This window comes from Notamacropus eugenii, chromosome 2 (assembly GCF_028372415.1).
Source record: "Notamacropus eugenii isolate mMacEug1 chromosome 2, mMacEug1.pri_v2, whole genome shotgun sequence".
Taxonomy (NCBI): Eukaryota; Metazoa; Chordata; class Mammalia; order Diprotodontia; family Macropodidae; genus Notamacropus; species Notamacropus eugenii.
The window spans coordinates 19,620,299-19,635,993 of NC_092873.1; the positions used below are offsets into that span (position 1 = coordinate 19,620,299).

Genomic DNA, 15,695 nt, shown 5'->3' on the forward strand with positions numbered 1-15,695 from the left:
AGGCGTGGGATCTAGGGCACATGTAGAGGCATTAGCCTTGATAGACACGCAGGAGACCATTTCTTCATCAGAGGCTATGGAGCAACAGAAGAATGAGGGAATGGATGGAGGGGGAGATGGGACTCCAGAGTGTCCCCATGTAGCAGGTGTCCCTGGCACTCTCAACAGGATATAAAACCTGGTCCTCGGTGGTGGAGGCAGGTTATGGAGGCTTGAAGGGGCAAGAGAAGAGGTGGGACAGTTTACGTCAGGGAACATGACAAGGAATCCCTTGCTGCAGCCTCCCAAGTGGAGTCCAGACTCTCCTCTGCCTAGGATTCAAGGCTGCCTCTTTCTTTCTTCCTTCCTTCCTTCCTTTTTTTGTAAATAGTATTTTATTTTTTCCAATTACATGTGAAGATAGTTTTCAACATTCATCCTTTATAAAATTTTGAGTTCCAGATGTTTTCTCCCTCCTCCCTAAGACAGCAAGCAATCTGATTGATACAAGCTATACGTGTGCAATCATGTAAACATATTTCCACATTAATCATGTTAAGAAAGAAGAAACAGAACAAATGGAAAAAGCCATAGAAAACAAACAGACAAAAAAGTGAATATAGTATGCTTCCAGCTGCATTCAGATCTGGCTGTGGAATTGTCTTAGGATCCTTGTTTTGCTGAGAAGAGCGGTCTATCAGTCGGTCATCTCACAGTGTTGCTGCTACTGTGTACAGTGTTCTCCTGGTTCTGCTCACTTCACCCTGCATCAGTTCATGGAAGTCCAGGTTTTTTAGAATCCACCTGATTATCATTTCTTATGGAGCAGTAGTATTCCATTATGTTCATATACTACAGCTTGTTCAGCATTCCCCATTTGATGGGCATCCCCTCAATTTCCAGTTCTTTGCCACCAGAAAAAGAGTGCTATCAATATTTTTTTACATGTGGATCCTTTCCCCTTTTTTTATGATCTCTTTGGGAGACAGACTGAGAAGTGGTGTTAATGGATCAAAAGGTATACAGTTTTATAGCCCTTTGGACATAGTTCCAAATTGCTCTCCAGACTGGTTGGATCAGTTCACAACTCCACCAGCAATGCATTAATATTTCAGTTTTCCCAGATCTTCTCCCTACATTTATCATTTTCCTTTTCGGTCATATTAGCCAATCAAAGAAGTGTAAGGTGGTACTTCAGAGTTGTTTTAATTTGCATTTCTCTAAACAATACTGATTTAGAGCATTTTCTCATGGCTATAGATAACTTTAATTTCTTCATCTGACAACTGCCTATACATATCCTTTGGCCATTTATCAAGTGGGGAATAACATATTCTTATAAATTTGACTCAGTTCACTATATAATTGAGAAACAAGGCCTTTATTAGAGACACTTGCTGTAAATATTGTTTCCCAGCTTTCTGCTTTCTTTCTAATCTTGGTTACATTAGTTTTGTTTGTGCAAAAACCTTTTAATTTAATGTAACCAAAATTATTCATTTTGCATTTCATAATGTCCTCTATCTCTTATTTGGTCACATATTGTTCCCTTTTTCATAGATCTAACAGGTACACTATTCCTTGCTCTCCTGTGGTGTTAAAGGTTGGTCTATGCCTAGTTTCTGCCATACCGTTTTCTAGTTTTCCCAGTAGCTTTTGTCAAATAATGAATTCTCATCCAAGAAACTGGAATCTCCAGGGTTTATCCAACATTAGGTAGAATACTGTGGTCATTTACTACTGTTTTGTGTACTTAATCTATTCTACTGTTCTACCACCTCTCTATTTCTTTGCCAGGACCAGATGGTTTTGTTGATTCCTGCTTTATGATACAGTTTTAGACCTGGTATGGCTAAGCCCCTAAAGGCTGCTTCTTGCTCAGGACCACCCTGCCTTTCCCCGCTTTATCATCTCTGAATCGATCTGGATAGAATAGACTCTGTTTGAAACTGAACCGTTGTCACTCCCCCTCATCCACCCGAGCATAAGTGTGTGCTGTGCTTCTTGTCTGAAGGTACAAGGTAACCCTTAGTCAATGATTGTTACCTTAGATTTGCTCTGACTGTTCCCCCTTGCTTAGAATGTTGTCATTCTTGAAAGCTCAACTCAGATGCTTCTTTTCCAGGAAGTCTTCTGCTTGGTAATGACCTTCTCTCAGACCTGACTTCCTGTGTCATTTTGCATGATTTGTACCTTATTCCCCCACTGAATTTTAAACACCTTGATAATAAACTCATGTAAACTTTGTTAACTCCACTTTTTCCCATTTCCTAACGCATTCCTCTGTTCTCACTAGGCACTTAATAAAAAGTTTGATATTAGGCCTCTCAATTCAGTCTAAAATAGCACCATCTTTTTTGGTTGCCATATTGCAATTACATCCATCTTAGAATCCAGTAAACTCCCCTCATCCCCAGTCCTTTTCATGCATGTTTTTGGCCAGCCCTCCTTCACCTAGCTGTGTTTGTACGGTTGATTTTTTAAAAAACCAATATGGAACTTTACATTTATCCACTCTCTCCTCTAATTCATCTCTACACAACTGCCAAATAGATGACCCTCAGACACAGGTGTTCTGTGGTGTTGCCCTATTTCAGTATCTTCAGTGACTCACCGCTGCCTCTAAGGCCAAATGCAGGCTTGGGAGCCCTTCCCGACAGAGCTCCAGCCCATCTTTCTACATGATTCCATCCAATTTGCCATTCTTCCAACTCAGCATTCCTTCTTCTCCCACTCTTCTCATTTGTATCTTTTTACATCACCTCAGTTCTGTCAAAGCTCATCTCATGGGCAGAAAACCATTCCTGATTGTCCTAGTTTCCAAATGTTCTCCCCTTCCTCAAATGATCTTGTATTTGATGTTGCTTAGTTGTTTCTGTCATGCCTGACTCTTTGTGATGCCATTGGGGTTTTCTTGACAAAGACACCAGACTGATTTGCCATTTCCTTCTCTAGCTCATTGTACAGTTGAGGAAACTGAGGTAAAGAGGGCAAAGTGACTTGCCTAGGGTCACAGAGCTAGGAAGTATCTGATCCAGATTTGAACTCAGATCTTCCTGATTTCAGGCTCAGCACTCTGTCATGCAGGATGCTGCTTAGCTGCTCCTGATTTCGTTTACTTAATGTTTATACAGTGTGCCTCAATAGGATGTGAGCTCCTTGAGGGCAGGGACTTTCCATTTTTTTGTCACTGTGACCGATTCGTTTGGCATAGTGCCTTATAATTAGCAGATACATTTAATCTTGATCCTATCATTTAACTTGTTGCTTGCGCCGCCCAGAGTTGCAAGAAACAAATATTTGTGTCCTCTCAACTTTATCCTGTGTGGAGAAGCGTTTTTTCATGTATCCCTCGTAGAGAGAGAGAGACAGAAAGCTTTAAAATCTGAGTAACTGATCCAAGGCTTCAGTCCCAATCTCTTGGCTCTTACTCAGCCTCTCCACCAGGGTTTAAACACTACAGCTCCTCTTCTTGAAGCCCCCCCCCTTAATCCCTACCTTAGCCAAGCTGAGGGCCCAGTGGGTGCTTCCAGGGTCTGGATTGCTGATTTGATTTCTTTAGGCACTAGATTGTGCTACCTTTTACAAAATAGGAAATATGCACAGTTACGAGTAATGGTTGTTTCCCTCCACCCCAAAAAAAGAAAAGAAATTTCCTGTCCTTTTAGAGTATAATATCATACTGTCATTGGTCTATATAAAATTTTATTAATCATGGTGATTAGAGCATAAACTTATATGTATTTATTTTTCTAAATCAGAGGTTCTCAAAAGTATGTTCTTATTCTTATCCCATAACAGAGAACCGTCCTATATAACAACATACATGGCAAAAATGAGATTAAAAAGTGATTATTACATTCAAAAAGTCTGAAAATATGGATGGTGTACCCCACCCTTGAATCTCTTGCTCCTGCGAAGCAGTGGAACGGGAGGGTCTTTCATCTGCTCTTTGAAGCCATGGTTGTTCTTTATAATTTTGCAACATATACTTTTGATTGTTTCGATAGTTCTTTCCATTGTGTATATAGTGTTTTCCTGGCTCTGCTTCATTCTTTATCAGTTCATGTAGATCTTTCCGTGCTAACGTGCTTCTCTAGTTGTCATAGTCGTTGTTTCTTATAGCTCAATAACATTCTATTATATACATGAATCACAATTTATTTAGCTACTTACTCCCCAGTCAGTGGTTGTCTATTTTGTTTCTAGTTCTTTACTGCTACAAAAATTGCTGCTGTAAATATTTTGATAGGTTTATAGGATAATTCTATCAAGCTTTAAAGAACAATTATTAACAATACTATAATAAAGTTACATATATATAACTTTATATATATATATAATGTTATTCTCAAAAATTGAGAAAGGAAGTACTCTACCAGACTCTTTTTATGGGACAAATATGAATATAGATTCAAAAATTTAAAATAAGAACCGAAAAAAAAACCTTACAAACTAATACAATAAAAAAGAATGCTCTAAATCACTAATGACAGAAACACAAATTAAAAAACACTTCTGAGGTTTTACCTTACACCCTGCAAATTGACAATGATAACAAAAGATGGGAATAGTCAATGTTGAAGGGTTTGTGGAAAGATATAAATCAATACATCCATTCTGGAAAACAGCTTGTAGTTATGCAAATAAAATAACTAAAATGTCTGTACTCTTTGATCCAGGAGTTACATTTCTAGGCTTATATCCCAAGGAGGTCATTGATGAGAAGAAAATCTCTGTTTATATACAACAAAATATTTAAAACAGCACTTTTTGCAGTAGTAAAAAGATCTTTCTTAAAACAAACAAGACTGTGTTGGTTTCTTTGGAGTAGTCACTTTTGAAAGCTATCTAGTTATCCCAGTGGTATTGCCATTGCTATAAATCATTTAGGGGAATTTCTGCTTTTTTGAATCATCTTTGAAATAGTACATTCTTTTGAATATACTAAATTGTAGCACCTCCTTTCTTGCAACCCCCTTCTGTACCACACTGAGAAGGAAAAGAACAATCCCTTCAAGATGTATAATCAGACAAACATTGTCTATATACAAGCATTCATGCTTTCCTGTGCATTTTTATTTTTTATTTGTCCTTCATTTTTTTAAAACATTTATTTAAAGTTTTCAGCATTCATTTTCACAAAATTTTAGGTTCCAAATTTTCTCCCCATCTCTCCCCTCCCCCCACCCCAAAATGCCAAGCATTCTAATTATCCCTACCACCAGTCTGCCCTCCCTTCTCACATCCCTCCCTTCCCTTATCCCCATCTTCTCTTTTGTCCTATAGGGCAAGATAAATTTCTATACCCCATTACCTGTATTTCTTGTTTCCCAGTTGTGTGCAAGAACAATACTCAACAGTTGTTCCTAAAACTTTGAGTTCCAACTTTTCCTCCTTTCTCCCTCCCCACCCATCCCCACTGAGAAGGCAAGCAATTCAGTATAGGCCATATCTGTGTAGTTTTGCAAATGACTTCCATAATAGTCATGTTGTGTAGGACTAACTATATTTCCCTTCATGCTATCCTACCCCCCATTTCTTCTACTCTCTCTTTTGACCCTGTCCCTCCCCAAGAGTGTTGACTTCTAATTGCTTCCTCCTCCCACTGCCCTCCCTTCCATCTTCCCCCCCACCCTGCTTATCCCTTTCTCCCCCACTTTTCCTGTATTGTAAGATAGCTTTTCATACCAAAATGAGTGTGCATTTTATTACTTCCTTTAGTCGAATGTGATGAGAGTAAGCTTCATGTTTTCCCTCACCTCCCCTTTTTTTCTCTCCATTGAAAAGTCTTTTTCTTGCCTCTTTTATGAGAGATTATTTGCCCCATTCCGTTTCTCCCTTTCTCCTTCCAATATATTCCTCTCTCACCCCTTAATTTCATTTTTTAAGATATGATCCCTTCCTGTTCAACTCACCCTGTGCTCTCTCTCTCTCTCTCTTATTCTGCATTTTTAATATCACCTCTGTCTCCAGATGTGAATGTTTCATCATTGGTCCTCTAGAATAGTGGTTGCTCACTGCCTCAATCAGTTCTTAATTCTTGGAAATTGTCCTTAAAACATGGTTATTGTATAAATTCTTTTCCTGGTGTTATTCACTTCACTCTTCATTAACTCATGAAAGTCTTCTCAAGTTACTTCTGTCCTCTTTTTTGTTTCTAAAAGCACAGTAGTTCATTCCCCGATTGGTGGGCAAACTACTGGTTTCCAGGTCTTTGCTACCACAAAAAGAGCTGCTATAAATATTTTGGTACATAGGATTCCTTTCCTTATTTCTTTGATCTCTTTGAGGTTGAAGCCTAGTACTGGTTTTTACAAAGATTCTGTACCATTTAGTAACATTTGGGGCTTAGTTCCAAATTGTTTTCAAGAATGACTGGAGTGCTTTCTCTCTGATTCTCTCCAGTTTATCTTGTATATGTCTTGTTTGTACTTAGGTGTTTCCCCATTAGAATGGGATTCCCTTGAGAGCAGAGACTCTTTTTTTATCTTCTCAGGACTTAGTAAAGTGCCTGGCACATAGTAGAAGCTTAATAAATTCTTGTTAATTTGACCATACAACACTTTAGTCCTTTTATCTAGCTTAGTGGTCTCAAACCTTTTTTGAACACATATCCCATCAATTTTTTAGACATACTTACCAATACATGTGTATAGATATATATTGTATACATATACTGTTGTACTAATTATATTTTGTACGTAATAAAACATACAGAAATTAAAATGTTGAGATAATTATATTATACAATAATTATGTTATATAAAAATAAATTAAGTTATAAATTAATATATAGGCATATGACTAAAGAAGAAATAAAAACTATAAAAATATTATATAAAATAAACCATTCAAAATAATTTTTATTTTATTAATGCAAAAAATTTTTTTGTTCTTATTTAAACATTTTCAGTACTTTTTAAGTCAACAGTGCAATTGAATATGCTTTTTTTTAAAATCATGGTTTAGCCCTTTAGGATAAAGCAATTAAAAAGAATTTGTGGTGATAGAGGTAGTCTGTGGAAGTCAGGTTCCGGATCGAAAGTGTGGCTGTTCCGGGACCAATGGATTGAGGGAAAGGATGCCTAGCTGCAGACCAGAGCCATAAGTACCCACCTCTCCTCTCTGGCTGTGCCAGCTCCTACCTCTGCTCTCTCTCCTTTTTGCCACTGCTCTGCCTCCCTGAGCCTTCTCATCCACCTGGGGGAAGGTGGGGAAGATGAGTTGGGGGACAGTGAGGAACTTGGTGACTGCTGCAGGGGTGACATGGGCCTAAGAGGGGTCAATTTGAGAATGACCATCCCCTTGGGGTGATGGCCAGTGCAATCTGTACAGGGTGCAGGAAGGGGAATATGAGCCACAGTGGAGGGCATCCCTTGAGTGAACTGACAGCTGTGCTTCCCTCCTTGGGTCTGGTTTGTTTTCCTGTATATCACACTCTACTTCGAAGATTACCACCACTTTGAATGGATGAGAGCTGTCCAGGCTTATGTTTCAACTATTAAATTGCCTGGCAAGTATTTGAGCCTGTACTCAGGATTACACAATTCTGGAAGCTTTTAATGTAAGGCTGACAAAGGATTTGGGTTTTTTATGAGTAATGGAAACATTACGTAAAGTGTTATTGCTTGAAGATACTCATAAATTCAGCTATTGCCACCGATAGACCCGACAGTGAAACCTTTGTTAGTGCTGGTCTATAAAAATCGCTATTCTTATAAACTTTGTGATCCTCTTAGTTCAAGAAGTTAGCATTAGCCTGATTCCAGCTGTTGGGTTATTCTAGCAGTTCATGTATGCTCTCTCTTAACTCAGTAGAAGGAATAGGTAGGTCTGCATAAGCTGGAGAATTAATGGATGATTGCCAGTTAGTAACAAGGCTGAGATAGCTCTCTAGCACTGTTGGAAAATACTGTTACCTTTGCGGGGGTGAAGCCACAAATTGCAGCTCCTAACGAGTTCCATCTTCTCCTCCTCCTTACAGCGTGGCACCATGAGAAGACGCTATGAAGATGATGGTATTTCTGATGATGAAATTGAAGGAAAAAGGACTTTTGACCTGGATGAAAAACTCCACACCAACAAATACAGTGCTAGCTTTGTCACCTTTATGGAAGGAAAAGGTCAGTATAATTGACTCTGTCCTCATTGAATGATCAAAGCTCTCTCTACATACACTTTATATCTTAGCTAGATACAAGCTCTTCAGTCAATCAACAGATATTTATTAAATGCTTACTGTGTACTAGGCAGTGTACTAGACCCTGGGGACACAGAGACAAGTATTAAGTCCTTGCCCTCAGTGAACTCACAGTCTGTTGGGAGAGAAAATGTCTGTGTGTGTATTCATATATAGCCAATGTTCTGAACCTGGAACACTGGGAAAAGAATGATGTCTGACAAAAATAGGCAAGTCTAGAAAACTGGGTAAGATGATAAGGTTAAGATATCCCCGAGACAGCCAGTCTGAATAATCCAGTGGACATTTTGTGATGCTCTACTGGACCTCAGAAGAAGGCACATATCTTTAAACCTGGGAGCATAGACAAAGGGCATAATAAGGCTCTATCAGAGGAGACTTGAGAGGGAGTGGTCAGAGAGAATACCAGACCAGTCTGTCAACAAGAATTTATTTATTTGAGTATTTGCCTTGCCCTAGGCACTGTGCTAGTCACTGGTGATAAAGACAAAGGCAAAAAGAGTCTGTCCTTAGAGTTGCTCACCATCTCAAAGCGGAGAGAACTTGGAAGTAACTTGGTACATATAAGATGTGGACAGTAGGTGGAAGGTAATCTCTGAGGGGAGGGGAAGGCTCTTGCACCTGGGGAAGAAAAGGGTTGTAGGCTAGGAAAGACCTCTTCTAGAAGTGGAATTTGAGCTCTATTTTAAAGGAATCCAGGAGAACTAAGACAGAAGTAGGGAAGGGATGGTGAACAGCCATTGCAAAGGTATGGAGATCAGAGATAGATTGGTGTTAAAGGAACAGTTCCTAAGCCAGTGTAGCTGGAGTGTAGAGTGTATGGAGGGCCCCAAGTATAAGAAGATTGGAAATGTTGAAAGGGTCCAGGTTAGGAGATGTAAGTGGTAAACAGAGAACATGGTGTGTGATTTGGGAGACAATGTGAAACTGCTGAAGTTTATTGAGGGAGGGTAGCATGGTCAGATCTTCTCTTTAGGAAAATCATTTTGACCACTGGATAGGGGATAGATTTGAAAGGGGAAGACTTGAAGAAAGGGTTTGACATGAAAACCTAGTGAAGAAAGAGATAATCCAAAGTCTAAGGCTGTGGAGAGATCAGGAAGGATGAGGATTGAGAAGAGGCCATTGAATTTGTCAATGGAAAGGTCATTGGGAGCCTTGGAGGGAGCACTTAACCGCTGAGTAATGATGCTGGGAACTGGTTTGCAAAGGATTGAGAAGTAAGAAGAGAGGAAATTAAGTCTGTCAGTATAACCAGCATTTTCTAGGAGTTTAGGGTAAGAAGGAGGGAAAGTTGGGTATATTGGAAGACAACAAGGAAGGAATCAGTGACTAGGGAATAATTGAAAAATTGAGACAGAATGATTGAGGAACTGCTGATCTACTGGAGAAGACAGGAGACGGTGAGGTTGAGGTTATGTTGAAGGTTGGCCTTGAGGCTTAGGGGAGCCAGCTCATTATCGAGCCAGGAATAAAGGAGGAAGGGTGGGAGGGTGGTGCCAAGAAGGTCCAGCTGTGTCAGGGAAGTCCCCTTCTAGGAGCAAATGACTTGGTACACCTAGTAGGTGCTTTAAAAAGTTTGTGGAGATTCTGAGAGCTGTCCTTTGGTGCTTTTCTGTAGTCATGACTTCCACAGTGAGACATCCTCAGGGATATTAGTGCCAGTTTTTCTTCGAGGCAGCTGAAGAAGGGGCTTTTCCTGAAGGACTCTCTTTCCTTGGGCTAGGTTAATAGTGCAGTGAAAGCCCTTCTACGTCGCCCTGACATGGTTCATCTGTGAGTGTCTTCATGTGCCACTCAACTGTGCTCTTTGGCAAATATATAGAGGGGGTGAAAAAGTATTTATTATGGTGGACAGAATTAATGTTTTTTTTTTTTATATTGAGGACAGGGTAGAAAGTAGTCAGTTAGGGACAGTTGTACTATCACCAAATCTTTGCATAAGTTGTATTTTGAAAATTGAGTTTTGAATTTCTAGGTGAAACTTGGGTCTTTCTAATGTTTGTTTTCCTTGGTGACAGATTTTAATGTAGAGTACATCCAGCGGGGTGGCTTGAGAGATCCTCTGATTTTCAAGAGTTCTGATGGACTTGGAATAAAGTAAGTGGGGTGGCAGAATGGATGGATATGTTGAGAAATTGTTGGTCTTGTACTCCTGGGGTGGCTGAAAGTGGGAGAATCAAACGGGTGATCAAAGAGCAGAGAGGAGCCTTGTAAATCTTCCATTTAAAGATGGGTGTGTCTGCTGTGGGAGGTAGATCATGGAGCCCCACTGGCTTGGGGCTTTCTTTGCTCCTTTGGCCCTTACTCTGGTATTTATTTCCTAGGATGCCAGACCCAGACTTCACTGTGAATGATGTGAAAATGTGTGTGGGTAAGTGTGTGTCCGGGCTTCCAGGCCCATGAGGGAGGGGCGTGGTGCTGGGCACAGTACGGGACTGGACACTTGGAGAGGCTGAACAGTCACAGATCAGACGAGCCAGAAGTGGAAGTTGTCCCCCAGGATGGCGACCCCTGGGCATTTTGCCTGTGGGTGATGGGCATTGGAACAGGGCATTTCACTCCATTTTCTCTTGGCTGCCATTTTGTTCCTGTCACTATCATTTTCCAGAACAACTTATTAGAGAAAGGAGAATAACTATTTCAGACACTGGATTTTAACCAAGGAATTATTCCTAACCAAATTAGAGCTTTTCACTAAATTTCTTTTAAAATGAAAACTGATTGTCACTATCTTTTGTGGCCTCAGTCTGGGCTCTGACTTTCTTCCTCATCTGCAGAATAGGGATCTCTTTTCACTTCTGTCTGTTAGAGCACTGAGCTTCCTTCTGGGCTTAGCTCATGTGCTGATTTCCAATGAAGCCTTTCTTGTCAGCATCCCAGCCCCACTCAGGTTACTTCATACTTTCATTTACTTATGTGTAAACACAGTGTTTTCCACAAAAGAATTTAAGTGCCTTGAGAGCAGAGACTGGGGTGGTTTTGCCTCCATATCTTGGGCACTTGGCATCAGTGCCTGATATCCAAGAGCTTTAACAAATACTTGCCGAACTGAGTGAGTCCTAGAGACAAGCCATCCACAATTAGATCTTCCTTAGAAAGAGCTTTCACCAGAATTTGTTACTTAGCTCTTTTAGGAAAGAAACAAATCTTAACAACAGATTAGCAGGTTTCAAAGGATGTATTTTAATTGTTTTTTTAAAATCTTGCCAGACTTGTCCTGGTCAGGTCTTCAGAGGGTAGTCATTGATTCATCAAATACTTAAGGGCCTAATTTGTGTTTAAGATCCAAGATCACCCACAAACATTGCAAGTTTAATTCTATTCACTAAGGCCGGAAAGTATGCTAGTCACCTTTCATAAATATTTTCAGAAAGAGTTGAAGCTAAAGACAGTTTCTGCTTATCCTGTATTTAACCACAAATTTCAAGTTTGCCAGAATTAGCTATGGCAGTTCCTCCAGCATTTTCCCTTAGAGCATTGTGCTATGTATGCTATGTCTAGATGGGCTTGTCCTTTTTCTTTTTGGAGATGATCGTCTGCAGGGCCTTCTTCTGGTCACCAGAGGATCCTTTCCAGTGCTCCACCTGGCTGTTTCTTCTGTAGATCACAGAAGGATGACTCAGTGCACACTATGCCACCCTCCTCCTTAGGGTCTTCCCCCTACCCAGCATCCATGGTCACTTCTGCGGAGCTGTATGCCTATAGACATGGCGAATCTAACTCGAGCATGTTTCCCTTGGTCACTATCACCTTCAGTCTCGGGTCAGTCTCCAGGCCTGACCAGTCACTGCCCTGACACATTAAGGTATACATGCCTCCCCTGCCTTTCTTGACCCATTGGGAATACCCATCGAGGGTGCTCTCATAAGTTCGTTGAATCCAATCTTCTACTTTGCTTTTTCCTTACCCTCTTGCGCAGCTCCTCAGAAATCTGCTTGCTGTGCTGGTAGCGGCATCTCCTTAAAAATTCCATAAAATAGTTACCTCATTGCCATGGCCTGTGGTGGGAGTAGGGAGTGGGGCTTTTTTACAGATGAATAGATATATAGTAATATATATTATATTATTATATATTATATTCATATATGTTATGTATTAATATATGATATTAACATAATAATATTAATAACTTAATAGGGCAGTGACAAAGTCCACATAGCTGGCTGGTGAGAGATTCAGTAGGTGACTGGCTGTTACCATGCCAGGACTGGTAATGATGGTCAGAATGCTGTGTGCAAAATGGAGTCATGGCCATTCTCACCACAGACGCCTAGGTTGGTCTGTTCATTCCCTCCTCAATCCTTCATAGAGTCCTCCAGCTATCATCCCAAGACTACTTGGTATCTCCCTAGAAAGTAGGGAGCTGTGCCTTCCTACTCGTGATAGCTAACCATATGATACCTCAACGTTCAAGGATCTTCAATGCATATTTAATTGATACATAATTAGTATTTCCAGATTTTTAGTGGTACTCATTTTTGCTAATATGCAGGAAATGCCAGTTTTTTCTTTAACACAAAAGATGACTGAAGCTTTTAATACATAATAGTTTGTATTTCATTTATACTTGTATTCTACTCTAACAGCCATACTGTCGTCATATTGTCTGATCCCCTTGGATGTTGTCTTTCTTGTCTCTATTAGAAGTTCCTTGGGGCATTTAGGTCACCCTGGAATGCCTGTACAAGGCTAGACTGAGTGTTCAGTTCAGACCTAATCCACTCTGAACTCTGCCCCATTTGACACTGACCACTACCAGTCTTCAGAACCTTTGCTTTCTTGCTTCTCTTGCTGACCATTGTTTCTTTTGGCTCTTCCCCTTTTTCCATGATCTGGGTACTCCCCTGGGGCCTCTGTCCTCAGTCTTCTGTATTTGAGCAGCCATTTGTGACATGTCACCCACTGAGTGCTGTTTAGGCCATGGAATCTCCAACTTTCTAGAGGCAAGACAGAGGTTCCATGCCTTTTTTCTGTCTCTTTCTGTCTTCTAGCTTACTCATTTTGACTCTTTCTCATTCTCACTGTGGAGAACTTTGTTTGCTTATATGATTCCTGTGTCAGTTAACAATTTGCCTTCTCTCCTCTACTAGATGAGAAGTTCTTTGAGGATACTCTCCTTGTCTAGTTCATCTTTGGGTCTTCAAGAATAATTGGAGTTATAGTTTCCCTTTATATATAGTAAATAGTTTAAGATTTGCAGAGTGCATTATAGGCATCTTATTTGATCCTTACAACATCCCCGACTTAGGAACTGCTGTTACTGCCATTTTATAGATGAGAAGATTGAGGGTCAGAGAATTACCTTATATATAATGAATGCCTACAAATATTTGTTTTTTGAATTCCTTCTACATTATAAACTTTCATTGGTTGAATTGGAAAAGAAATTATGAGAGGATGAACAGGTGGAGCTTGACTTTAATTTACCCTAAGTACTAGTTCTCTGAGGGAATAGTGGGCTGATTTCTCATTATGAAGTCGTTAGACTCTCACCTCCTCAGTTACACATTTAGAGGGCACTGCTGGGGTACTTGGTAACTTCATCATGCCTCTCCCTCCCTTTGGTTGCACTTAAAGGAGTTGGCAAGGATTTTTCAAGTAACTTTCAGTAGAATAGAAAGGAGATTTGATGTATTATCATTTGCTGATTGTACTGGTTCCTTAGCGCACACACGCCAAAAATAAACTTTTCATGACAGGGAGCCGTCGAATGGTGGATGTCATGGATGTGAACACTCAGAAAGGCATTGAAATGACGATGGCCCAGTGGACCCGCTATTATGAGACTCCGGAGGAAGAGCGTGAGAAACTCTATAACGTCATCAGCCTGGAGTTCAGCCACACCAGACTGGAGAACATGGTGCAGAGGCCCACCACGGTAATGTTTGTCAGCCTAGCTCTTTCCCTTCCAACATGCAGGGTTAGTAAGAAGGTTGTTCATTTTTGCAAAATTCATAGCTTTTTCATGAATGTGCTAGAAAGGACAGAAAGCTTTACCCTAGAAATGTTAGTGCTTTAAGATTGAACCTTTGAAAGCTGGCCCCTCTCCTCCAGACAAGGGCACCCATCCACACTGAGGCTACTACAGGCCTCAGAAATGGAAGGGTGTTGCCCTTGAGTTTGTGCCATAGTTGAGGAAGTTTAAAAACAATTCTTCTAAGATGTGTTAGGAATGACAGAAGACTTCTTTAGCTCTTAGTTAAGGAGATCAGTTGCTTAAAAAGAAAGTTGTGAAAAGATAGGGAAGGCCAGGCGAGAGATGTTTGGTTTAACCGTGATTTGCTCTGAGCTGGTGCCTGACAGTTCCCAGAAAGACATTGAAAAGAGCTACTTCCTAGAGGAGATCTGATGCTGTTCTGACTATGCTTATTCATTTTTGGACCCAGAATTTCATTTCTTATTTTGTAGACCTTGAAGTAAAACTTAGTTGAGGCACAAACTCCACTGTAAAGTGGCACAATTTGGAGAGTTTGTCACTTTAAAATCTGATTCCAAAGGATACTTATTCTTTAATCTTCCTTCAAATTACTCCTACCTTCCATCATGTAAGATAACAGTTGTTCAAAACATGTGTGTGTTCCAGTCCTATCAGGCTCCCACTTTTGTAGAGGGGTGGGAGGGTGGGGCAGGTGCAGGCTTCTTCCATCTTTCCTTTGGGGCAGACAGAGTTGTCAAGGCACTTTATGGGCTTATGGTGATACTAGAGCAATATCCAATAGGTAGTCTTTCATTCCCTTATGGCATCTAGCTTAGTTTTTGTTTTTCTTTTTAATCAAGTCATCCTGGATCTAGGAGAAAGGTTCTCTAGGAGTAAGAGTTGGTAGCAGAGGGTCCAGATGCCACCTCTTCAAGAGGTACATTACCCAGAAATCCAGGTGGTCAAATTGGAAAATTAGAAACTTGACTCCAAGGACAGTGTTCCTGAAAGTACCAAGTCAGTCTGCTTTCTGTAGGCCTTTGTCTTTTCCCTTGTTCTTGGGGCAGGACAGGAACTGCAAGAGATGTGGAAACATTGCCACATTGGCAGTGGAAGTCAGTGGGGAAATTATTCTCTTTATAGCTAACACAGACATCACTCCAGTAGTTCCCAAGCTTCATGTTTTTCTAAGAAGATCTAAGATCTAAGGACTTAGAGGAGAGCTGTTAGTGCCACATGTTGACTAGCCCAGGAAGAGAGCTAAAATTGTTCTTGGATGAGCCATGGGTCCCACGCATTGTGAAATGGAGATGTGGCCCATGAAGTCTAAACCCAGAAAGATGTTCTCTTTCTTATAGCACCATCCAGGGCAGTAAAATCTGGGTGCCTATTGTCCTTGTAGTTCCGGAAAGTGGGTATGGAGTCCCCAGCTCATAGAGTTTCAGGGTTGGAAGGACCTGCGGAGGCCATATAGTCCATCTCCAACCTAAGAAAAATGTTTCTAGACAATGCAACTTGACAAAAAGTTGTTCAGCCTTTATTTGAAAAGACCCCAAAGTGTAGAGAAGCAAGCAGGGGAGTCCACTGTCATGG

The 15,695-nt window shown here is 40.5% G+C and overlaps 1 protein-coding gene across 1 annotated transcript in view; it reads left to right on the forward strand.

The window, feature by feature from the left end:
• The window catches only part of KDM2A (lysine demethylase 2A), a 97,315-nt gene that overhangs the window by 41,736 nt on the left and 39,884 nt on the right, over positions 1 to 15,695 (forward strand). The window contains exons 3-6 of the mRNA XM_072639244.1: positions 7,967 to 8,105; positions 10,204 to 10,282; positions 10,510 to 10,556; positions 13,885 to 14,063. Coding sequence (XP_072495345.1) covers positions 7,967 to 8,105; positions 10,204 to 10,282; positions 10,510 to 10,556; positions 13,885 to 14,063 — 444 coding nt within the window. The remainder of the gene's footprint in view (positions 1 to 7,966; positions 8,106 to 10,203; positions 10,283 to 10,509; positions 10,557 to 13,884; positions 14,064 to 15,695) is intronic.